This window comes from Vipera berus, assembly GCF_964194415.1.
Source record: "Vipera berus genome assembly, chromosome: 3".
NCBI classification, from domain to species: Eukaryota; Metazoa; Chordata; class Lepidosauria; order Squamata; family Viperidae; genus Vipera; species Vipera berus.
The window spans coordinates 114146099-114171662 of record NC_138204.1 but is presented as its reverse complement, the minus strand read 5'-3'; the positions used below and the strand labels follow the sequence as shown (position 1 = coordinate 114171662).

The 25564-nt window shown below is 39.1% G+C and overlaps 1 protein-coding gene across 1 annotated transcript in view; it reads right to left on the bottom strand.

Annotated features, from left to right (window-relative positions):
* TNR (tenascin R) overlaps window positions 1-25564 on the bottom strand; it is a gene marked incomplete at both ends in the record, with an annotated part of 123823 nt that overhangs the window by 16628 nt on the left and 81631 nt on the right. The window contains 9 exons of the mRNA XM_081322559.1: window positions 3074-3225; window positions 8862-8994; window positions 13606-13736; window positions 14384-14527; window positions 15429-15548; window positions 17062-17205; window positions 19529-19648; window positions 22448-22714; window positions 23242-23505. Of these exons, the coding sequence (XP_081178685.1) occupies window positions 3074-3225; window positions 8862-8994; window positions 13606-13736; window positions 14384-14527; window positions 15429-15548; window positions 17062-17205; window positions 19529-19648; window positions 22448-22714; window positions 23242-23505 (1475 nt within the window). The remainder of the gene's footprint in view (window positions 1-3073; window positions 3226-8861; window positions 8995-13605; window positions 13737-14383; window positions 14528-15428; window positions 15549-17061; window positions 17206-19528; window positions 19649-22447; window positions 22715-23241; window positions 23506-25564) is intronic.

Genomic DNA, 25564 nt, shown 5'->3' with positions numbered 1-25564 from the left:
TGACCTCTAGTTCCTCTGCCTCTTCGAAATCCTGCCTGTACTTCTGGTAGTTCTTGATCCACATACTGCTGGAGTCTAGCTTGTAGGATTTTAAGCATAACTTTACTAGCATGTGAAATGAGTGCAATGGTGCGATAGTTTGAACATTCTTTGGCACTGCTTTTCTTTGGAATTGGAATGTAAACTGATCTTTTCCAATCCTGTGGCCACTGTTGAGTTTTCCAAATTTCCTGGCAAATTGAGTGTAGCACTTTCACTGCATCATCTTTTAAGTTTTTAAATAGCTCAGCTGGAATACTATCACCTCCACTATCTTTGTTGTTGCTCAGTTTTTTAAAGGTCCACTTCACTTCACATTCTATGATGTCTGGCTCAAGGTCAGTGACCACCTCATCATGGTTATCAGGGATGTTAAGCTCATTTTTGTATAGTTCTTCTGTGTAATTTTGTCACCTCTTCTTAATCTCTTCTGCCTCTGTTAGGTCCCTGCCATTTTGGTCCTTTATCATGCCCATTTTTGCATGAAATGTTCCCTTCATCTCTCCAAATTTCTTGAAGAGATCTCTAGAGATCTCTATTGCATTATTGTATTCTTACTTTATTGCTCTGTACATCGCCCTGAGTCCTCCGGGAGAAGGGCGGTATATAAAATAAATAAATAAATAAATAAATAGTCCTCCCTATTCTATTGTTTTCTTCTATTTCTTTGCACTGTTCATTTAAGAAGGCATTCTTATCTCTTCTAGCTATTCTCTGGAATTCTGCATTCAATTGGGTGTATCTTTCTTTTTCTCCTTTGCCTTTGGCTTCCCTCCTGTCCTCAGCTATTTGCAAAGCTTCCTCAGGCAGCCATTTTGCTTTCTTGCATTTCTTTTTTTGGCATGGTTTTAGTTGTTACTTCTTGTACAATGTTGTGAACCTCTGTCCATAGTTCTTCAGGCACTCTGTCTATCAGATCTAATTCCTTAAATCTATTTGTCACCTCTACTATATATTTGTCAGGGATATGATTTAATTCATACCTGAGTGGCCTAGTGCTTTTCCCTATTTTCTTCAGTTTAAGCCTAAACTTTGCAACAAGAAGCTCATGGTCTGAGCCACAGTCAGCTCCTGGTCTTGTTTTTACTGACTGTATAGAGCTTCTCCATCTTTGGCTGCAGAGCACATAGTCAATCTGATTTCTGTGTTGACTGTCTGGTGATGTCCATCTCTTGGGTTGTTGGAAAAGAGTGCTTGCTATGACCATCGTATTCTCTTGACAAAATTCTATCAGCCTTTGCTCTGCTTCATTTTATACTCCAAGGCCAAACGTGCTTGTTATTCCGGTTATGTTTTGGCTTCCTACTTTAGCATTCCAATCCCCCATGATGATAAGGACATCATTTTTTGGTGTTAGTTCTATAAGGTGCTGTAGGGCTTCGTAGAGCCGGTCAATTTCATCCTCTTCAGCACTGGTGGTTGGGGCATAGACTTGGACTACTGTGATATTGAATGGTTTGCCTTGGATTCGAACTGAGATCATTCTGTCATTTTGGAGATAATATCCCAGTATTGCTTTTCCTACTCTTTTATTGACTATGAAGGCTACTCCATTTCTTCTGAGGGATTCTTGCCCGCAGTAGTATACCTGATGGTCATCCGAATTAAATTTACCCATTCCGTTCGCTGATTCCTAAGATGTCGATGTTCAGTCTTGTCATCTCTTGTTTGACCATGTCCAGCTTGCCTTGATTCATGGATCTTACATTCCAGGTTCCTATGGAGAGAAAATCTTTACAGCATTGGACTTTCCTTTCACCACCAGATACATCCACAGCTGAACGTCCTTTCGGCTTTGGCCCAGTCGCTTCATTTTTTCTGGCACTACTAGTACTAGCCCTCTGCTCTTCCCCAGTAGCATATTGGATGCCTTCTGACCTGAGGGGCTCATCTTCCAGCGTTATATCTTTTTGCCTTTTGGTACTGTCCATGGGGTTTTCATGGCAAAGATACTGGAGTGGGTTGCCATTTCCTTCTCCAGTGGATCACGTTTTGTCAGAACTCTCTGTTATGACCTTGGGTGGCCCTGCACGGCATAGCTCATAGCTTCATTGAATTACGCAAGCCCCTTCACCACGACAAGGCAGTAATCCATGAAGGGGATGGCTAATACACAGTATTGACTGCAATCTAATCCTGTTATGTGTGTTTATGTTTATGTGTGAGTGTGTTTGTATGTGTGTATGTGTGTAATCTGCTATCTCCTACATATGAAATGAAAATATCAGCAACAAGGCCTTTTGCCCATACCTTGATTAAAAATGAAACACATTTCCTTTTGAGATTAAATCCTCACAGGTCTTCTGTAGCCAATCCTGGGTACGCACATTCCCTCCAGCTGCAATATATCGAGTAGTGAACATGGAAATTTCACTCTTGATTAATTTCCTTGATAGAACCATGAATCAGTTGCAGCTTCACTCCCAAAAGGAGTTTCAGTGTAAAACCAATCACAAGGAACCTGATTGTAACTATCATTAACCTAGTCCTCAGGGCATGGAAAATAGAATATCTCAGCAAGACATTCTGATGCTTGATTCATATTTTTGGTTCCTGCTTTACCATCTTTTATCTAAGAACTTTCATTCAGGTAAAATATACAGTAAGTACCTGTAAGACCCTTCCCACCTTTGCTTTCCAAAATAAGTTTTGTTTTGGAGACCAGCCATTTAAAGTGGGCCTTGATATAAATTTTTCCATCCACTTGTTCTATACCAACAACCCTTAGAGTTTCACGCTAATAACCTCAAATTCTCTGATGGACTAAAATGTTTCTTTTTTCAGGATTTAAGAGTCTTTTCAGAAAGCTTTGCACTGCAATCTCTAATTTAAACATGAAGACATGAAAGAATTTTTTTAAAAATGAATAAAGATAGTTGTTTTGCCAAACATTCAAAACATAAGTTGGTGTTTGTAAAGTGAGAAGTTGCACTACATAACAGTGGTATCATTTATATGCTAGACTAGAGGCATTCATTTTCTTCTACCTCTGATAACTGAACTGGATAACATGTGGCATTGTTTATTCACTTACAATCCATCCACCGCCATCTGTAGTCATATCACAGTATACTTGTACTCTCTGGCTGAGATCCCCATTAAGGGAAATGGTGTAAATGCCACTCAAATTGTCGCCATTGATCAAATGCTGGGCACAGTCCTGAGGATTCACAAATACACGGCCTCCTGTAGATTAGGGCAATAACACAGCAGAAGAGAGATTGCAGGATTCTTTACATATTGTAATACCATTCATAACTAATCAAGATCAATGAGGAGGGTCACATCGCATTCACTTCAAAGAAAAGAAAATACGTTCCTTAATACGAATATCACTAGTATTTTTTTGCTAATAACTAGGGATGTGATCTAAGGGTCCCTTCTAATTTTACCACAAGAAATTATTCAAAACCAGGGAGGAACTTGATCCATGTGGGGTTACAGGTAGTCCTTGATTTACAACCATTCTTTTCACAACTATTTGAAGGAACAGCACTGAAAAATGTGAATGCGGTTTGTACACAGAAAACTGGGTATCAAACAAGCTTCAGACTGTTTTTAAGCTAATAACAATATTTCAAGAAATTGATGACAAACCTCTGCCATTTGCCCTGAATAGCAAGAGACACGGGACATGATAACTGGCTGTATGACCTTAGACAAATACTCTTTTGCCACATTGTCCCTTGTTTTCCCATGAATCCCAGCAATCAGCAATGCAAATGGGAATTGCCGAGAGGGATGTCTGTGCAACCTTCCTTTGAGAAGGTTAGCCTAGAATTGCTGTACATAGGGTACTACTGGAGAGATCATTGAAGACACTCCTCTTTCCTCAAATAGGGATCCCTTTCCCATTTAGACCCCTTCTAGTGCATGATATTCTGAGGTATACTTTGGAAGAGAACTGTTCTCTGCTATCAGTATTTTTGACCTTCTGACTTGACCATGGTGCTGAGTTTGCACAAACCTTGATCCAAATAAGGGGTACAGTTTAGAGTCAGGGGAAAGTAAATGACATAAAAATTCTACCCACAGACTCGGGAGTTAACTTGGGATCTTCCTGGTTTAAAACATCAGATCAGTTGTTGTGCTTTTACAGATGGCTAAGATTTTGTAAATAGAAAAAAAATTGGTTATGCTAGTCTTAGGTACCATGAAGAATACTGCATACATTTATGTTTAATTTCTGTACCAGTAAATGATTGAACTCCATCAAATCATTTGGGTTGTGAGGAGTCATTAGTGCTCTTTGAGCTTGGGAGTTTTCTCACAGACATTTCATTATCCAAACTAATAATCATCAATACTAGTAGCTAATTTGGGTTGTTTTGCACATATTTTGTTTACTTTTGCTTCTCAAGAAATGGAGCAAGAGTTTTCCAGGGCACTGCCAATGGCTCTTCATTGCTTTAATGACAAGGAACACGTAGAATTTTGCCTTTGGGACTAATATTGCTCATATAATTTTCTTTTTTTAGATTCATAGATATTTCTAAGACTTTCACTGTGCAAAGAGACATTTGCTTTTTATAACATTTAAGCCATTTGTACTCCCCAACTCACTCCATGGGGATTATTTATTTTCCATTTATATTAATGCCTTTAAAATTTTCAACAGATCTTGGAAGAAATGGGTGACATTCAAAATAACGTTTCCATTGTGCAACTTGTAATGTGTTTCCTCTAAAGGTTTTTATACATACGAACAACAAAGGACAGATAGTTATTAACAAGATGCAAGGAATAAAAGGCCTTTGTTATGTTTCCAATAAACATGAACAGGCATAACACTTTCAGTGTAAAGCCAGGGAATTTCCTTTTTGTTAAATATACCTTATTGTTCTGGAAAGCGTTACCAGAATTTAATCAGACTGGTGTCTTGAGAGATTTTTGTTTTTGTTTTTTTTGTCAAGACTACACACATTATATTGTGAATTCTGTAAGTTGGGTTCATACATCTGGAGGCCCAGACTGGAGAAGGCTGTTGTAAGGAGTCTTCAGTTGATCATCTCTATAGTGCACTTGGAAGGCTGACTGAGTGGATGTACCTTGCCAAATCTGCACTGGATTGGCTCTTGATCCTGAATCTCTATAGTGTTAAAACCCATGCGTCTAGGGATGAAGATTGTTTTAAAATCTGTCCCCATCACAGTATTTCCTTAATAAACAGAAAGACACTTAAAAGTATAGAAGTTGGTTGATCTGGTGTAAATCAAAGGCACTGAGAAGTGGGAGGAAAGCAGAGAAAAGCCACAAAGATGCTGAGGGGCTTGGAAACTAAATCCTCCAAAGGTTGTTTAAAGGAACGTGATGTATTTAGCTCACAGAAGAGAAGGCTAAGGGGTCACACAACACCAACCGTCTGGTAGATGAAGAGATGTCACAGGGAAGGGAGTGTGGATTTATTCTCTAGAGCACTCAAGGATAGAGCACAAGGTATGGAAGCTTTACAGTGACACATTGGAAATGAAATAAGGTGGAATTTCCTAAATGTAAGAGCTATTAAGCAGTGGAACAACCTACTTCCTGAAATCACAGGTGTTCCATTACTGGAAGTGTTCAAGAAAAAAATTGGACAGCCATATATCCCGGATGTAAAGAGGATTTCTGCACTGGGCAGGGGGTTGGACTAGAAGACCTCCAAGGTTCCTTCCAACACTGATTCTTTGACAAGTGATCGTGAGAAGATGTATGTAAACATGCTGTGTCAAATAACACCAAGCAATTTGATATGCTTTAACTAAGCTGGATGGATCATTTTGAAAACACTGTTTTTATCCTTTGCAACAAACTTGCTCTAATCCTTTATCCTAACTGAAGTGGAAGGAAGGATAAGGTAGCAGCCACTGATCTCCAAGTATTTAAAGCAAGCGGCCTTTGTGTTTGTTGATAGCCAGAGTTGTTAACTGACACTTCAAAAACCTTTTTATTTGTCCCAGTGAAACAGAGGTCTGCAATAGGTCCAAGGCATTCCTTTTAGGCTACTAGATATAAACAAAGATTGGGCGAATGGGTGGACAGCTCTTTTTCCTTTTGTCATCTCTTCTGAACACTTTAATACAAATGAAATTGGATTTTGACCATTTTTGAACATGGCTTTCTAAAGAGATAATTTCACACAGCTATTCTTTTGTTCTGCTCTTATTCACAACCTGTTTACAGAATAGTATTCTCCTAAGGCGAGATTTCTCTCAGTAGCACCTGGATTATAACAATGTGTTTCATAAGCTGACACTTTAACACAAAGGAAACATTCAGATTGTGGAGTTAGATATTCAATTTTTTTAAAAAAAAATCTTGCTTGCTGGGAATAAATAGATGTTAGATATTAAAACAGTTAGGTACTAGACAAATGTGGGGAAGAAACGGTTCTTATCTTATCCTGCAGAGATATTTAGTGGGATCAAGAAACTGTCCCAGGAAGGCAAGGTAAGGTGGTCAGAGTAAACTGTTGCTTCAGCTCCATAACAGTGTCTAATCTACAGGTGTGTAAGTTTGTGTGCATGCCAGCATGCATGTGTGTATTCATGTATATACATTTAGTGGACTTATATGGCTGCCCATCTCACAGACATGATTCTGGGTGGTTCACAATATCAAAATAGAAACATATACAGAAATATAAAATTATAGCAACTGGGAAAAAAGGATTACAACCCACACTCCAGCACAGCAATGGGCTCCCATGTGACACATGCTGGAAAATGCACTCCATGTTCAGATTAGGTGCTAATGCTATGTAATCTTCAGGGAGTGTATGAAAAGCTTTCCTGTGGGAGGTGGTAGCTGAAGAGACGGAGAACTGGCACCAAAAGATCTGTTTCCCACCTTCTCTTGCCCTGGCTTGCAAGAGAAGTGGAACTGTTGTAGTGAGTGGCAAAAAAAAAGAAAGAAAAAAGAAAAGAAAAGAAATATATTTTTGCATGCATCTGGAAGAAAAGGGAAGGGGGTCTTCTGCTGCCAATACTTGGATCAAATGAGACATTTGCATCCTACATCCCTTGTTTCTCTTTTTTCCTTTTCTGGGAAAACCCATCCTGCTGATTCTGTCTAGCAATTGGGACTGTGGGCAGTGCATTTTATACTAGCATAGTTTTCTGCTGGCTCATGGCCTGGAGGAAAATCATTTTAACACTTTACAGTCCAGGTGCACTTTTGAAAGCCTTTCGGAAACTTCAGTTAGTAAATCTGAATATTTTGCAACGACTGTAAATGAATTTATGTAACAGATGATGTTATTTGGAAAGACCTGGCTTGCCAGTCTTTGTGGCACTATTGTATGGGGTTGCATGGGAATGGCCTTGGGAGACAGGAGGAAGAGCCACAGCCTAGACCAGGGGTAGGCAACCTTGGCTCTTTTATGACTCGTGGACTTCAACTCCAAGAATTCCTGAGCCAGGCTGGCTCAGGAATTCTGGGGGTTGAAGTCCACGAGTCATAAAAAAGCCAAGGTTGCTTATCCCTGGCCTAGACAATCATAATGTAAAGGGTACCTCAGTCCACAGAAGGAAAAGGGGCATGGGAAGCATCTCAGAAGGGACCCTCCCTAGCTTTCTGGAAAGTAAAAGTAAAGGAGATGAGAAGTACTTTCTGATCTGTAAGATTCTGATACTGTAACCTTACGATAAAGTTAGTGTTAACAGTCACAGCTTGTGCTTCTTGTATGGACCACCTTGAAGAGCTGGAAACCCTCCAGATATGTTGGGATTGCAATGAAATTACCTTGGGTAAAAGTCTATCCACATAAAAGTCTGCTAAAATTTACTTCGTATTATCCAAAAATAAATCAACGGGCAGCAGTGGCTTTTTAATGAGGCATCCGCTCTTTGGGACCCTTTCTTCAGACAGATTTTCTAATATTACCTCTACTCTTTTCCTAGCCCTAGTCAAAACCTTTTTTTCTTTATATTTCCCTTGCCTTAAATTATTCTGTGCTGGATTTGTATTTGTTACTGTGCTGTTTCACACAGCAGTCACATAATGAACGGGATAGGAAGTTCAGTCTTGTTGGAAGAAAATTAAAAAGGAATATATAATTTTCTGAAGAAGTAGATTTGTTTTTCCATTGTGTCATCTATTCAGGTCCTTATTTCATTGCTAACTTTGGAAACAGATCACTGGTTTGGAAAAACTCTATCTTGAACTCCTGTGGAAAGATTTGTACGGTGGGGCTGATCTCCTCATTCAAACAATTCAGTCACTCTGTACATCAGCAGTCCATAAATTGGGATGACTGGGACAGTCATAGATCTACCATTTTTAGTCATCCGAGGCTGGGATATGCAGTCCCTTCCCGCTTCCCATTTGTCCTTCCGTGCTAGATCAGGAAATGTAAAACTATGGTGGAATTATCAGGGAAAGAGCCTTGGGATCCCGTCCCACCCCCCACCTTTCTCTCTCCCTTATCAATATCCCCACATGACTGCATGAATGTATGTGTGAAAACCCAAACTTTTAGTGTTTGCTTTTGTGGGCCTGTCTTTCTTGTGGCCCTGGCAATGCTACTTTCTATTTCCATGACCCAGTAAAAGATATTATGTAAGCAGGCTCCACAATACCTTTTACTTTCATTGTTTTGTGTGTGGGAGAGGAAGGAGAATTAATTTTTGCTAGGAGGTTTAAGCTTAGTAATAGTAATCAACTGTGCATGGAGTAGTTAGGAAAATTGCTCTGCATTTGTGCTGTTCTGAATCTAAGCAGTTATATTATAAGGAATGATGCAAATCTGACAGAGTTCATTTTTAAAAATCCCTCTCTTAATAAAGCTATGGCGGCTATGGTGGCCATGCGACATAGCATAACAGATGATGTAGTACTCTTACCTGTAGTGAAGATGGCAGAGATAAATCCACTCCTCACAGCATCTTGAGCTGCTTGCAGGCGCACAGTGTACTCTGTGTTTTCAGAAAGACCTTCTAGGCGGATCCAAGTATCTTCTGCATCTACAATCAGCTCCTGTGTGTGGATCATCAACAAAATTGAAACACAGATATAACACAGATGAAATTTGCAGAGCTTGGGTAAGAAATGAGTATGAATAAGAAATGAGGAAAAGTTAGAAATTTCCCAACCCTAAGATTGTTATCTTGAACCTTTGTGTCTTGGTGGTGGGTGTCTACTAAGACCTGATCAAAAAGATCGGGGTACATGGAAAAATAAATTATACCAACATGGATGGGTCTCAAATGAAATGGAACGGAACACGCTAGGTTGTATTACCCAGTTACTGTCAAAGTTGTAAGATCAGGCTTATCCTCTTGTTAGAACAGCCAGAGAATATCCAATTGCATGAAATTGACATGAAAAACATGGAAGGTTGATTTGAGAAGGGACTCATGTAGGGGAGTTGGGAAGAATTTAGTGTGCTGAAGAAATGGAAAACGTCCCTATAATCCAGCTCAAGAGATTGGAAGCAAAGTCAGCAATTCAGGATAATTCATTTCTGCTAATTTCTCATGCTAATAATTTCCATGGCAAACGTCTAAGTTTTGCTGCCACTTACTTTATTGAAGCAATTTATATAGCAGTTCAGCTCACCAGAGTAACTCTAGATGGCATACAGAGGGTTAAAATTCCAAATAAAACAATTTACAAAATAAATATCCAGAAACACAGTTTACCAAAAGGAAACATCCAGAAAAAAATATCAGTATTCTACTTCTATTTTGTCAGATTCAGATACTGGAAAACATCTGCTATCTATTGTAATCCTGTATCCAGTTTTCCAAATCTCTATGACAAGACTGTTCTGTACCAGCCTGCTACCGGCCCTACAGAAAAGGCAGGGACAACCCCTTTACAAACGGCAAGAGGCTGGAATTAAGCGTGCCAAATTTATTAACATAAAACAGAGCAAAACAAGACACCAACCATGAAACAGGAGCTATGAAACAGGAACTAATCAAGCGGTTGCCTTCAGCAAACCAGCCCTCCCACGCATTCCCCTTTTATACAGTTCAGGGCGTGGCTTCTCTCTGCCTCCTTCCGAGGTGCCCCATTGCCTTCCTCTGTTTACTCCTGATTGACTGCCTCCTGCGTCGGGCGTCCTTGAACAGGGCCAGCTGTGGCTCATCTTCATCCACGCTGTCAGGCTCACACAGCTGGGTCTCCGTCGTGACCAGGTGGGAGGGGCCTGGCTGAGGGCTCTCATCAGCAAGATCTTCAACCCCCTCAGCAAGCTCTTCAACACCCCCCTCCTCCTCTGAGTCGTCCGACCCAACTGCCGAACCCACAGGCTGACCCTGAATCACAACACAGACTTCAGACAGAACTAGAGCACAACATCCCTTTTCTACAAGCATTTCTCAATGACTTAGTTAAAAAGCATCTTGCTTGAAAAGTTGGAGATGGATCTATACATCACTTCTTGATTATTGGACAGAGATAAAAGTCTGTATCTATTCTTATCAGCTTGTATCTGCCTTGAGGACTTTATTCTTAAATCTAAGAACACTGCAGTGTGAGATAAGAGTATTCTGTTTGTCTATTATGTGTGGACTTCCTGACTGATACTAGAACTTGGAGTTGTATATGCAGCGATTTTATTTAATTATTTGTTTGTATTTATTAACCTTTTCCTTGGGAGGAAAGCCATGGCAAATCTAGACAGCACACTAAAAAGCAGAGACATCACCCTGTCAACAAAAGTGCGTATAGTCAAGGCTATGGTCTTCCCAGTTGCAATGTATGGCAGTGAAAGCTGGACCATAAGAAAGGCTGAGCGCCAAAGAATTGAAGCCTTTGAACTCTGGTGCTGGAGAAGACTCCTGCGAGTTCCTTGGACTGCAAGGCGATCAAACCGGTCAGTCCTAGAGGAGATCAACCCTGACTGCTCTTTAGAAGGCCAGATCCTGAAGCTAAAACTCAAATACTTTGGCCACCTAATGAGAAGGAAGGACTCACTGGAGAAGAGCCTAATGCTGGGAAAGATTGAGGGCAATAGAAGAAGGGGACGACAGAGAATGAGGTGGCTGGATGGAGTCACTGAAGCAGTAGGCGTGAGCCTAGATGGACTCCAGAAGATGGTAGAGGACAGGAAGGCCTGGAGGAACATTGTCCATAGGGTCGCGATGGGTCGGACACGACTTCGCAACTAACAACAACAACAACAACAATTTATTAACCTAACTTCAATGGATTATATGCTGTGTACAAACCTCAAAACTCCATAAAAACAGATAAAACATCAAACCACACAGACTAGACTAAAATGATCTTATTAAACAACACAAATCAATCAATCAATCAATCAATCAAACAGACAAACAAACAGAAGACTAAATTGAATCGGTTATTTTTCTGCCTTTAGTATATGGCATCAGCATCCCCGTTTATTATGGTATCAAGGTCACAGATGCCCCCATCAGACAGCATCCTCCTGGAAATAAGGGTGGCACCCTCTCTCCCGGGGTTCTGGAAAGCTCTTAAAATCTGTCTTTGGTCCCAGACCTGGAGTTGATGTATCAATATATTGTTGAATTTCTGCCCCTTTCCCCACCCGTTTTTTGATAAAAAAAATAAGTGAATTTTGCCCACTTTATGATCTTGCCACAGTTATTAAGTGAATCACTGCATTTGCTAAGTTAGTAACACTGTTGTTAAGTGAATCTGGCTTCCTCATGGACTTTGCTCGTCAGAAGGTCACAAAAGGTGATCACATGATCCCGGGACACTTGTAACAGTCATAAATCACTTTTTCAATGCTCTTGAAAGTTCAAAGGGTCACTAAATGAACTGCTGTAAATGACTGCCTGTATTGTTTTTATATTGCTGTGGTGTATGTGGGCCACACAAAGCCATTTGGCTCGGGCAGCATTAAATCAAATCAATAAGAAAGCTATACAAAGATGTCGCAAAAAGCCTTTAAAAAGTTGCATGCAAGTTTGGATAGAAGTGATATTAGTTCCTTGCACTCTCTGCGGTAGCTGGCAGGTCAACTGATGGAAATTGCTTCTGTGAAAGCTTAGGATGTTTTTGGTTAAGTGAAGTTTGGGGGGGTGGGGGGGTTTGGATAAAAATAGTGCATAAAATCTATTCAATAAATCATGTCTTTAAAAATATGGAGGCAGAGGTATCTTATCTCTTCTACAATTCCCCTGCAGTTGGTCAGGATATAATGCTATTTCTAATTGCATTTATCTTCAGTGATTACAGTGCAGAATGGCTTGAAAAAAGTGGGGAAACGCTCTGAGTAAAGAGTGTGAAAGGTTTCTCACCATGTAAAGAATGAGTCTAGCCAGCTTTGCTTACTTGCCTGTTGGTTCCTTCCATTACTTTTTCATACTATGCAGGCGTGAGTGCTATCTTACTGAAATAATAACAATGCTGTAAAGCTACTATAATAGATCATAAATGAAATGATAAATGTTCCCTGAATTTGAGATCTACTCTCAGTAACTACTTAAAGAGGCCAGTTTAGGGTTTTTGGTAATAATATAAAATGCCTTGCTAGTGCCATTTCTAGTGTGATATTTCAACTTTTCAGGCTCGTGTGCAGTTGTGGAATGCATGATTGGTTTATTTTTTTCCTTTTTATCCCACCTTTATTATTTTCATGAACAACTCAAAGCAGCAAACATACATAATACTCCTTCCTTCTCCTATTTTCCCCACAACAACAGTCCTGTGAGATGACTTGGACTGGGAGAGCATGACTGGCCCAAAGTCACCCAGCTGGCTTTCATGCCCAAGGCAGGACTAGAACTCAGTTTTCTGGTTTGTAGCCTGGCACCTTAACCTCTAGACATACATCGACAGCATGATTGGTTTCTTGATTGGTTACTCGGAACAAGAGGTTAGGTGTATGTCTATACAGATAATCACTGTTTACGACTTTCTGCAGCAAAAACAAATAAACAAATCCTTCCATTTAAGAAACACTATTTCCTTCTCCAACCCATGAGAAAGGGACCTATACTTTACAGCATTAAGTAACACACAGCCAAAAAGGAGCACTGAGTTATTTTGTGTGCCAGAAGGGAAGGAAGTCCTTCCTTTAAACTATTGCTTTTTTTTAAAGAATTGTAAGAGTTTGTTTGTTATTCCTGATTGTCTAGATTGCTCATGTGACCTCATTGCCTTCACTCTTAACATACTTCACTTGCTTTTAATGCTTTCAGCAAATAGTCATTTTATTGTTCTGTACTGTAACAACATCATATTAAATATATGATTCCTGATTTGTAGGCACATTAGGAATAGTAATGAAACAATGGAAGCCACGTCAAAATAAACCAGGGAGGAGAAATGACTGCAAACAATTGTTTTACTATGCAAATGATTCATGACTCCCTAGGATCATTACATGCAAGCAAAAAAAGGAGAAAAATCTCATTTTGTTTGATTCATTAACTTATCATTATAGGCCACAAGTGGCCAGACCTGGCCACTTTCCTAAAATCAGCAGTATCAAATCCTACCGTTATGAGACAGGAAACTCATGGGAATTGTAGTGTAAAGTATACAGGAAACCTGAAAATAGGCTTAAGATAGATGCTTCCAAATTCTTTGATACAACCACAAAATGTTGCCATCCCTCATCATGGATGTCAGAGATGAAGGCCCCACCTTGCGGCTCCCATCAGGGGCTCTGTATGTCATGATGTAGTTCTCAATCTCAGCTACAGGAGGAAGCCATGAAAGAAGAGCACTTCGCCGAGTCACTTCACTTGCCGTCAGATTTGATGGCGGATCCAAAACTGTAAAAGTAGGAAAGGAATAGAGGAAGAGGCTCAGATATCTATGTGGAGGTGATAAGTTTAAAAATGAGTCAGGCAGAAGCTTATAATTTCTGTTGTGAACTGGGTTCTTTGTTGCAAGCAGGAGACGAGGCAAGAGAGTTCAGGCAGGAACATACTTTATTGAATGCAGGAATTGAACTAGTAACCAAGGCTTCTATGCAGCTATTTATACTGCTGGCCACTAGGTGGCGGCCAATAGGTTTGAAGGAGCCTATTGCTGCCTTAGAGGTAACCAATGGTGGTCCTGGAGACTGTTTGTCTGAGGAGCCAGCGACCATTACACAGACTCCCTGATTAAGCAATCTCCAACAGCATTCAAAGACACGTGGTGCAGTTCAAGTGAAACAGGCCCAATACATTAAAATTTCCCAGGGGAAAAAATGCCTGCCAGGTTCTTAGGACTCAGTGGGACCAACAGATTTCCACTCCACCAACTGAAGAAACTGGCCAGCAGCAGAAAATGAACAATAAATCACCGAGCTTAACCCAGAAAACAGATGTAATTGTGAGTTATCTGTATCAAGCAATACTTTCCTTTCATTTCCTCCTAGTATTTGAAATCAACTTGTAAATTCCTATTAGAGGGAGGAATATGTAATACTTACGAGTAGTAAAGTTGGTGAAGATGGTTCTGCTTGTGACAGGCCCATTGATAGCATACATTGTGACTTTATAGCTGGTACTGGGAAGCAATTTGATAAGCTTATATTCTTGTTCGGTCCTGTCCACCAAAATAGTTTCTCCGGCAACTGAAATCAGAGGCAAAAGGATTGAACATATCATGAGGCTAGGTGGGATCCAAACAGAAACAAGAATTGGAGTTAATTATCAGATAGCTCATTCAATCTTACAGAGGAAAGAAAGGTAGAATCACACAGTCAGCTTTCAGATATCAATATTCCAGGTTTATTAATAATACAGACTTCAGCAAGACCATAGTCAGATACAAATTCGGCAAGTCTCAAAAACTGGATTTGCTGAATTAATGTTAAGTCATAGATCTTGTGGAAGATTCATTTTTAATATTAGGATAAACATGGTGATTCATTCTTATGTCACAGCTGGAAACTATTTTGTGATTCATACACAACATTCCTTCTTGGTAGGAAAAAATGTGTAGATGCAAATCGAGCCTACATTGCAGGAATCTTGCCAGAAGGAAATAATGTTGAAGAAGGACAACAAAAGAGCTCTTACTTTTTGTCCTGAATTACTTGTTCTTATTTCTGTAAGGGAACAGCCTTATTAAGGAGCAGTTAACACTTCTAAAAATATGGTTATACTTGTATCTTTCCATTTTTTTAAAAAAAAATTGCTTCCTTGAAATGTAGCAAAGTGTGGTGATGGAAAGGTCTGAAAGCATAACAACTGAAAAAAAAATTAAAAACAGTTGTCCTTTACTCAGCTGTGACTGAGAAAGATGGAGGGCCTGTCCCAAATCTTATAGTTAAAATATCAGTGATAAAGGTGTAAGAATAAAAATATTGTTGTAAAATATAATGAAATTTATGCTAAACATAAACATTATTCAGCATTTAATGATTAATATCAACTTTCACCATTAGCCCCAGTCACTTGTGTTTATCTCAGCTGATGGGTGGTGGTTGCCCCAATTACATGCTGAATCCTGATCATTAAGTAAAGACATACCACTGTCATGAGTAAGCACAATGACATAATTTTCAGCTTCGACGCCAGGCGGGTCCCACTTTAGCAAGGTTTCTGTTGGGGTAATGTTTATGGCAATCAAATTCTTTGGATGATCCATGGCTGCAAAAGAGGCAAAAAGCAAGATGGGATAGTCATCAGAATAATCATTTCAGCAATTAGTAATGATTAAAAAAATAAGAGCAACACGATATGCAAAAGTTATGTGGGAGATTAATGTTATTTATTTCTAAAATTTATTTCTTAAATTTATGTGCCACCCATCACCCCTGTAGGGTGACTCTGGGTGTCTTATGACAGCAAAACCCTCACGGAAGCTTTGAAAAGCCTCTCAGAATCATTGATCTGATGGATGAATGTATGGCTCAATAAACAAATGTTTTAGAATAATCATGATCAACAAGTTCCCAACTAAAATGCATTATCTGTGAAGCACTTGATTGTTTCTTTGCAGCAGCCTTCCTTGAAACTGCTGTACTTCAAGCTGAGATCTTACTAGGCTATGGAAGTAATAGATTTAAAACTTGTTTGGATTACCTCTTCAGCAATAGCACAGCACTAATACATGACCAGAGATATTTTATCACTTCCCTTCCCTCTCTCCAAAAAGGAAGAGAGAACAAAATGATTAGAAGCTGAAAAGCTGCCTATAAATTTGCAGCACATATCAGAAATTTTGGAAAAACACTGTTTGGTATATTTAACTGTTTTAGCCATATTATTTATTGCTCTATCAGGATATATTCGGAGAAAATATCAGTAGACGTGAATTATAGGAACATTTGGAACAGGATAGGCAATTTGTGGACCACGTTTTAGTCTTAGCAGTCCTCTACTGTTTCTGAATTATCCTCAAGTGCAAACTTTGATAGTATGCAACCTCTACTTTTTACAAAGTATTTCAAAAGACAAACATAGCTCAGTTTCCCTATAATGCAGAATGTAAGTTAAACCCTCAATATACTTAGCATACAAAGTCAATAGTTCAACTTTGATAGTATGATTTTCGGGTCAACGTTAATATAAAGATATAAATACAAGTGAATGCTTCCCAGACTGGCCAACATTTTTCAGACTTTAGGCAATTTGAAAGGGTTAGTTGTAGGCTCAAGTTCAAATGAAGTTATCTCTGATTTAGAATAATACAAGTTGATTCAGTTGGGGTAGAATATTTTATATATTGTTTGCTGTTACTCTTTGTTTATAATTTTTTTCTCAGTGGGTAGCAATGGAATTTTGTCCCAAAGGAAGAATTCAGTTTTCCCCCCTCAGATTAACATTTGTCTCTTTACTTTGTCAGGGCCAATGAATCCAATAGCTGTTTAGTGGAATATTTGAATTTAACTACTACAGTAGTTCAATATGGCCCATGTAGTCGAGGCTTACTTCTAAAAATGCACAACAGGAATTCTTTAATGTAATTAGAATGAACATTCTTTAGCTCCCTCAAATTTGTTTCCATCGAAAGGCCTGGTTCCTGGCTCAGTCAAACTCAGTGGGATCAGTGGGATACAGGGTCATCCTATAACTAGCTAATAATGCTTGTCCATCACGAGCCATCTTTTCTCCAAATAAACTCATTACACTTCTATATTTTCAAAGAGGCATCTCATACCTGTATACATGGTATGTAAAAGTGGTTCACTTTCTTCTCTGCCCTTTATACTTTTTAGGCTGATTTCATATTCAGTTGAAGGCTGCAAGTAGTTGAGAGTATATTCAGTAATACCTTTTGCAACAACTATATTGTCAATTCGCCCTGTATAGATTGAGAAAATGACTTTGTTATTTTCAGCTAATGTAGGTATTCCAAAAACAACCTGACAATTGTAAGGTGGTATCCAGGCACACGTTCCATTCTTAGTTCCATGAAAAAACCTGAAAAACATAGCCCTTATGATGCTTCTTTCTTTTCTGGATTCAAACACAGGTAGTTCTTGACTGACAACCTTTTGTTTAGCAACCATTGGAAGTTACAACAGCATTGAAAAAAGTGACTTACAACCAGTCCTTGCAGTTACAACTGTGGCAGCATCCCCAGGGCGGATGCTTGGCAATAAATTTACAACAGCTGCAGTGTCCTGAGGTCATGGGATTGCCATTTGTGACCTTCCTAGCTGGCTTCCAACAAGCAGAGTAAGGAGAGAAATTGGGTTTTCTTAACAACTGCTTGAATCACTTCACATCTGCTGTGATTCAGTTAAGATCTATGGCAAAAAAGATCTTAAAATAGGGTGCAATTCACTTAACAACTGCCTTGCTTAGCTGTGGAAACTTTGGTCTTAATTGAGGTCATAATTTGAGCATTAAAATCTAAGGAAGTGGCCCTAAGACACCTTCTAACCCATTAGAAATATACCAATTGGCAGCCATCTACAGAAAATCTCTGGTATCGTTTCAGTTCAGACTTGGTGGACTTAATAACTTAAAATGAAATCCAGAAATGTATAGAATAAATTCTGGGCACTGTGCATTGCAATCAAACATGGATTGTATTTAACACATTATCTGAAGAAGAGGCTACTCCGTCATAATTTATCTCATGAGAAAATTCAGAGCTTCTTGAAATACAGTTTGAGAAGCAATCCAACATTACATTTACAATCCCTAATATTTTTGGAGAGATATTTATCCCTGTTTTGCTTTAACATTTTCTAAGCACGATAATAGTCCTGTTCTAAGAACCTAGACAAGACCACATGTTCACTGGGTTCATATATTGTGCAGAACAATATTAGGGTTTGTTTGGTTTTGGTTTAAAATATGTTAATTCTTCCATTGTGGTTTGTAAGCTATGGTTTACAGCTTAGTGCATTACAATACGTGAATTAAGCTAATTGTAGCTTGTTCAACAAGCTATGGTTAAGACAATAGTGACTTACCACAATGTATGAACTCATTTTATACTTGCTTGGGGAAACATATAAAAACCTGTGAATTAGGCTGAGACGAGAGATAATGAGTGCCCCAAACCATCTTGTACGTTTCTGTGACTGAGGATGGATTTGAACCTGAGTCTCTCTGATCCTAGTTCAATACTTTAACTACTATAATATATTCTATAAATAGACATACCGGTATATGCATCTATTCAACTACAATTTCTCTGTAAACCTATAATGCTATTTTTCCCCTATTTTTTAAATGTGCAATTGCATTATGTAAACATGCCTTCATGTTTACAGCAGAATGTCAGAAGGCAAGGCAGGTGACTGAATTACATATGCAGTGAATTACTTTGGGGGAATGTGTAATTAGCAGACGACTTTTTGTATAGAAGTAGCTTTGTATAGAAGTAGCGGTGGCTCAGTGGGTTAGGACGCTGAGCTTGTCGATCAGAAGGTCGGCAGTTTGGCGGGTCGAATCCCGAGTGCCACGTAACAGAGTGAGCGCCTGTTACTCGTCCCAGCTTCTGCCAACCTAGCAGTTTGAAAGCACGTAAAAATGCAAGTGGAAAAATAGGGACCGCTACGGTGGGAAGGTAACAGCGTTCCGTGCGCCTTTGGCGTCTAGTCATGCCGGCCACATGACCATGGAAGACGTCCTCGGACAAACGCTGGCTCTTCGGCTTTGAAACGGAGATGAGCACCGGCCCCTAGAGTCGGAAATGACTAGCAGGCATGTGCGGCGGAACCTTTACCTTTTTAGCTTATTCAAGGTGCTTGTCAAATGCAATGAAAGTCTCTTGCCAAAACATTTACCCCTATTTTATTTTGATTGCCCATTAGTCTTTTAAAGTTAACATCTTTGGAAGTTTGGTGTATCATTTTATGGAACTGCAATAAAATAATCTTTTTTAACACATTAAGACTGCAGTTCTGGGCAAACATAACAGGGAATAAACCGTATCCAATGAACTGGATCTTAAGTCTGAGCCTAAAGGTGCATGAATGGGACTAAGTTCGTTTTCAAAGGAAAAACTGTTCATACATTCAGTAAGAATCTTAATAATATGGACTGAAAGTAGCCCAGCTGGTGAATAGGTTATCTTGCTGAATCCTGGTCTTGGTTTAAATCTATTTATATATATTCTATTGGAGCCCAGAACTCCATTCACAAAATTTGGGATGAAGCATAATTACCTTGGGCAGATTTGCAGGAAATCCTATAGTGGTCAAAAGGTGCAATTGGAGGTGCCCAATGGACAGTCACAGATTCTGTAGTCACATTGACAATTGTCAAGTTCTTTGGTGGATCAATCTCTGTATGAAACAAAGGGCAACAGGTAAAAAAATTCCGAAATTCATATTCTAATTGGAATATAGTGAATAGCTTTGGGTAGCAGTTATACAGTATATACATAATGCTTATGCTGTCAAGCTCTGAACTCCTTCACCATATCATCGCCTCTTTGAAAAGATATACTGGATGGATGGATTAAAACTTGCCAAGAGAGACCAGGGCCAATTCTAGACTAAGGCAAAATAGGCTTAGATCTAGGAGCCCCAAATTTTAGGGGAGGTCAAAATAAAAAATACCATAAAAATCAAAAGGCATTAGATGTACTTCATGAGCCAACACACTCGAAGATTAAAATTTCCAATAAAAGAAAAAAAATGTTCAGGACTGAAAATCATAAGTGTAAAGCTCAAAAACTTTGGGAAAAAAAAGAAACAAGATGGCATCTTCCTAACAAAGTCAGAAGATGAGCCAAACCATATAGCGCACTAAAATACAACTTTGCCTAGGGCACCAAAATGTCCAGAGCCACCCTATCTCCAAGTACTTGGAAGCTGATATAGAGAATACAAGAGATGACCATGACAGAAATATGCAAGAACTGTTATCCAGACAAAAGAGGGCTGGAACTTAAAAAAAACAACAACCAAAACCCAAGAAACCAAATAAAATTCAGAAGTCCCTCAGAAAGAAGTCTCCCTGATCTTCTGGAGTATAAGGAAGGGGAGCATATAATGACGATTTGCACAGTTCTGAGCCAGTCTCAATAAAAAGCAGTCTTAGTTTTCCTGTGGGGTTGATTTCTTGATCTGGTCTATGATGCCTAAAACTCTGAATTGGATCTTGAAGCAAAGCACCAGCAGTGCAAAACTGGAACATCAGAATTATATGATCTCATCTGTATCTCCAGTTAGCAACTGGCCACTGTATTTTGGACCAACTGTAGTTTCCAAGTCCTCTCCAAAGACAGTCCATTTGTTGCAGCAGTTTAATTGTTAGCTGATGAGGATGAGGTCACTATAATCAGGGCCCCTTGGTTCTAAAAAATAATAATAAATGAACTCCAAACCCAAACCACCCCATAACTGCCATACCAGCTAAAGATCAGCAGGGCTTGTGAAACCTCCAAGCCATAGATGTGCTAATTCAGGGGAGTCTTGATTGAGAAGCAAGCAATCCCATTTTCATTTTTGAAAGCTCTCTGTTATTAAAGCACACTATTTCAGACAGAAGTGTGGTGTGTTTGTTGTGTCCGGGTAGTTAAGGAGAAATGGGATCATTTCTACTCACATTTTTAAGGAAACAAGCAAAAACAGTTAGTAATTTTATCAACCAAATTTTGGCTGTGTTTTCTGTGATACCAGTTATTTCTGTAGTCCAGCCAAGCGAAGGCAAAGTGGAAATTTGTGAGAATGCAAGAAATAGACATCTTGTTGTCCTTGTCACTATATTAAGTCCATGTTCTGTTTGCCTTGACTATTTTACTGCTTCTTACTCCAATCTGAAGTGTAGCTACTTGTTTCCAGGTGGAAACCAAAATACAGCTGATAGTAAGAATACAGCAAGGGTTCTCAAACATCAGACAGCTACAGAGACTATTTTCTAAATTAAAATTTGGAAGCACTCTTCATTCTTACATCCTAAAGAATAATTTTGGAATCTGCAGGATACAGTAATACTGATTTCCCTCAGAGGATCTCCCAACTCTTACATTTTATCCTAGTTTCTGTTACGACCATTGCCCCTCATCTGAAAATGATAAATCCTGAACTAGACTTACACCAAGATTGAGCTGGCAGATGTATTTGTGATATGTATTGGCTGTGGGATCCTGTATGACTTACCAGAATTGTTAATAATATAAATGTATTTCTTGGAACAGACTACTAGCTCTCCAACAGCAAAGTTTGGGAATTACCGTAGTAAGATAAATAAATTGAGATGGAACATTGATTTTTGGTTAATCCATACCCTACTTCACAGGGTTTATGTTATAATTTTCATAACAAACTTTATGGCCTCACATATCATTATTATACTGAAACAATCTATGTATCAAACATGATTTAAAGAAATAATTTGGAATATAATGAAAGCAAACAGCTCTTTAAAACAATCCCATCTTTTTTCTCAGATTTTAGCGGCATTCTTGAAAACAGATGGGGCTATTTAAAGGAGTTGATATATTAAAACAAATGTATCCTAGTTCTTCAAGCAGTATTGAGGATTGAAACATACAGTAATTTATGTTTTTAGATCTTTCAGAAAACTGGATAGCTAATACTAAGTAGGCAAAGTAAGCTAGTGTACCTTGAGTTAAATGTGATATTTAATAGCTCAAAAGACTTTAGTTTAAATCAAAGAACATTCTCTCATTTCAAAGATTGTCTTTAATATATACTTCTTATTTATTTACTAGTTTTATAAGGCTGCCCAACTCAAACAAAGTGACTTGGGCAACATACAACAGAAAAACAAACAATAAATCAGTCCCCCCAAAATAAAAAAAATAAAGCTATAAAGCAAACAGAATATAAATACAAAATACAAAAATATGAAATGGCAACCAAGCACAATAATAAAAACATCCAAAATGGTCCCAAAGAACTGGTGGAAAAGTTAGATCTTAACAGCTTTCCTGAAGATGACCATAATTTTGGTGGTGATGGTGTATATGTGTGTGTGATGTGTGTGTAGAGATATACTTACAGGGGCAACTGCTCAAAAGGCATTTTTTCTAAAGGACCTTGTAATCAACTCTCTTGCAGAAGAGATTAAAAAATAGGCATCACGCTAGAATGGAGAACACTCTGCTCTTTTACCTGTTGTGACTGAACCAACTATTGGCTCAGAGCTGACAAGGCCATGTACAGCCACCAGGGACATGATATACTCTGTGGATGGTTGTAGCCCTGACAAACCAACATGTCTCTTTGTAGGGTCCAGCATCACTTCCTTGGTTTCCTTCTTATTTTTGGGGCCGTAGGTCAGTATCAGCCTATCTGCTGGAGGGGAGGGGTCATTCCAAGTGATGTTCACGCTGGAGGAAGTTACACGAGAAAAGTGAAGTTGTGTGATTGGTCGGAATCCTAAAAATAAGAGCAGAGAACAGACCTGTAAATTAACTGACTTAATTAATTAATTAACTCAAAGTAGGATCAAATGTGCCTCTCAGCTAAGAAAGATTACTGTTACTGTTAAGATTTTGGGAATTTATCTTTGGAATAGATCTCATGAGCACGATTGAATTTTAGCTCTCTGTTTTGAGAAATTAAAAACTGTTCTGAAATCAATTATTCTGTACAAAAGGAATGGTCAAAGTGGGCTGCAAACCATAAGGAACAGGGGGGTAGGGAAAAATAAGTGTGTGTGTGTGCACGCGCGCACACATGCACACACACACACACACACACACACAAACTGTATGTGCACATGGCCATTCAGATGCCCAGTGCATGAGAGAAATCTTCTAAATATTAGAGGGCTTTGTCTAAGACAAATCATATACACCAACCAAATGTGACCTGGAGCATTTAGACAATCATAAAACAGCAATGGAAGACCTTTGAGATTACCCTCAGTACCTGATTAATGTAATCTGATAGTTCTTTAGTACCTGTGAAGGCATCCACAGTGCTTTCCAAGCTTTGCTGTCGGCCTCTTTCAGCAATGACCGAGATAGTGTATTCAGTCCCAGGTTCTAAGTCTGTGAGTGTAAGCTCAGACTCATCTTTAGAGACAGTAACCTCTGATGCCATTCCTGAAGCTTGCATGAAGATGACCCGATAATGATCAATGGGACCCTTGACTTTGGTCCAAGACACAGAGATGGATGTTTCTGTGGAAGCTGTCACAATCAGGTCATGAGGGCTGTCCAGCTCTATGGCAGCAGGAGGATATGTAAAAAGACAGAAAGTAACAATGGCATGAAATGCATTCACCTGCAGGATAAGAACTAACTTAAGTTTTGAGTTTTATGATGATTTTTAGTGTGTTTTCATCTCTGTAACATTTATCTAAATGTTACTTTAAACCACTCTGAACTATTTGAGGAACACAGCTGGAATATGAAATGATAAATGGTTAGATTCACAGACTCTAGAACAACAGATTGCCCCAAAAAGGCTGTCGTGGAGACATTTCATAAGAACAATTCCACTGAAAATCTATTTAAATTTGAATATGTCTTGAGAAGTAGGATAGGAATGTCAGTCTCTCTATAATTTTGCATACAAAGAACAAAGTTAAAACCGTCCATATCAGTAGTAGCCATTAGCCGTCATGTCAATAGCTTCTGGCTTAAAAAGATCAACAGCTACACCTCTTTCCTAGTCCCAAAGTTGGCCCTCAGCAATTTGTAACCACAACCAGAGGCATTTTCCCCTTGCAGCTATAAATAATAAAATATTAAATTGCTATCAGCCAGACGTCTTTTAAACTGACTCTCAGATCTATTTAAAAAGGTGAATTTGCACAACATATTAGAAGAAAACCACATACACACATCAACTGAAATGTGCTTTTCTTCCATCTTTGAGAAGAAAAAGATCGCACATCTGATGGTGCACATGCTGCTGTTCTTACAGAATGCAGTGTTGGACACTTCCAGGTCAGTGTTTAGTAGGTTCCTGGCTGACCTTTCCCCTCCCATCTAGCATTACCTCCTGGTAGCTAAACAAATCACTAACAGTTGTCCTGAAGATATAATGTGGTTGGGATGAATGTATTCTTTTCCTACCTCTCTGGCAAATGGGGAGGGATAATTGCCAGTGACTCTTGTAGTGCTTTGTTACAAATGCCCATTCCCCCTTTGTTCTGCTTTGCCCTGCAGCATTTCTCCCCTTCAAATTCCCTTCCCTTCATGGGAATGGGATAATTTGTCTTTCTATTCAATGGGATTGGAGGGTCCAGGGCAACTCCAGCCCCCCACCTCAAATACCCTACACTGTAGTGAAAAGGGAGATGAAAGATGGAGACATTCTGGAGGGAGCGCTGCCAATCTATGAAGAAGGGAAGCTTGGCTTTTGTGCCACAGTGCTACTTCCCTCCTACATATGCCTTCTTTGTTAAAAGCTTTCCATGGATAAAGAGCCTGACAGTGCTGTTAGTGGCTGGTAGGCTTTAACTCTGTGGCTCCAGCCACCACTATATTGCATTAGACCCCTACTGTCATGAAGCCTTTCAGGTAGATGGGAGGGAGCAATCTTGCAGTGGGCTAGTTGAAGCCCAACAAATTGATAACTATGAAGATTTCTCTTCCATGTAAGTCTTCTGCCAAAACAACAGGGAAAATAAAACAAAACTCCTTGGATCAACTACAGCCCATTTTAGGAGCAGGCTGCCTGTGCGATTGTGGCTGTGTTGTGAGGACATGTCCTCAGTAAACATAAGTGAGGTGTGTTTATGTTGCAAAGACTGTTATGCATTGCAGATGAAAACTTCATTGGCCTTGCTTTTTTAAAAAAAAACATTTATAGGATCTCATAGTGGGTTATAGTCATAAACAAAATAAATCCATAAAACCAATTGTTATTGTTATTGTTAGCGCATGGTTGTGTTACATTAGCCAGGAGACCACCATGGTATTGCAGAGTAGTAGTTTGGCTGCCAATTTACCAGCTCTGTTATAGGAGATGCTCACGCACCTCCCAAGGTGTGCTACAGGAGGATGGGCTAGCTTTGCACCAGAAAGAAAGATGAGTGGCTCTTCCTGCAGCATCATCCTAGGTCCCCTCCCTTCCCCAGAGCCATCTCATAAAAAGGTACTGCAACCAGGAAGGTTGAGAGCCAGCAGAAATCTTTTTTTTTATTGAAAAGTTTTTCAATACATTTTATCTTTAACAAAACAACATATAAATGTCACATCAATACTTATTCAAATGCTAAATGAAACTTTTTAGTCCCATATTTATTCTGGATGTAATCAATCCATTTTTTCC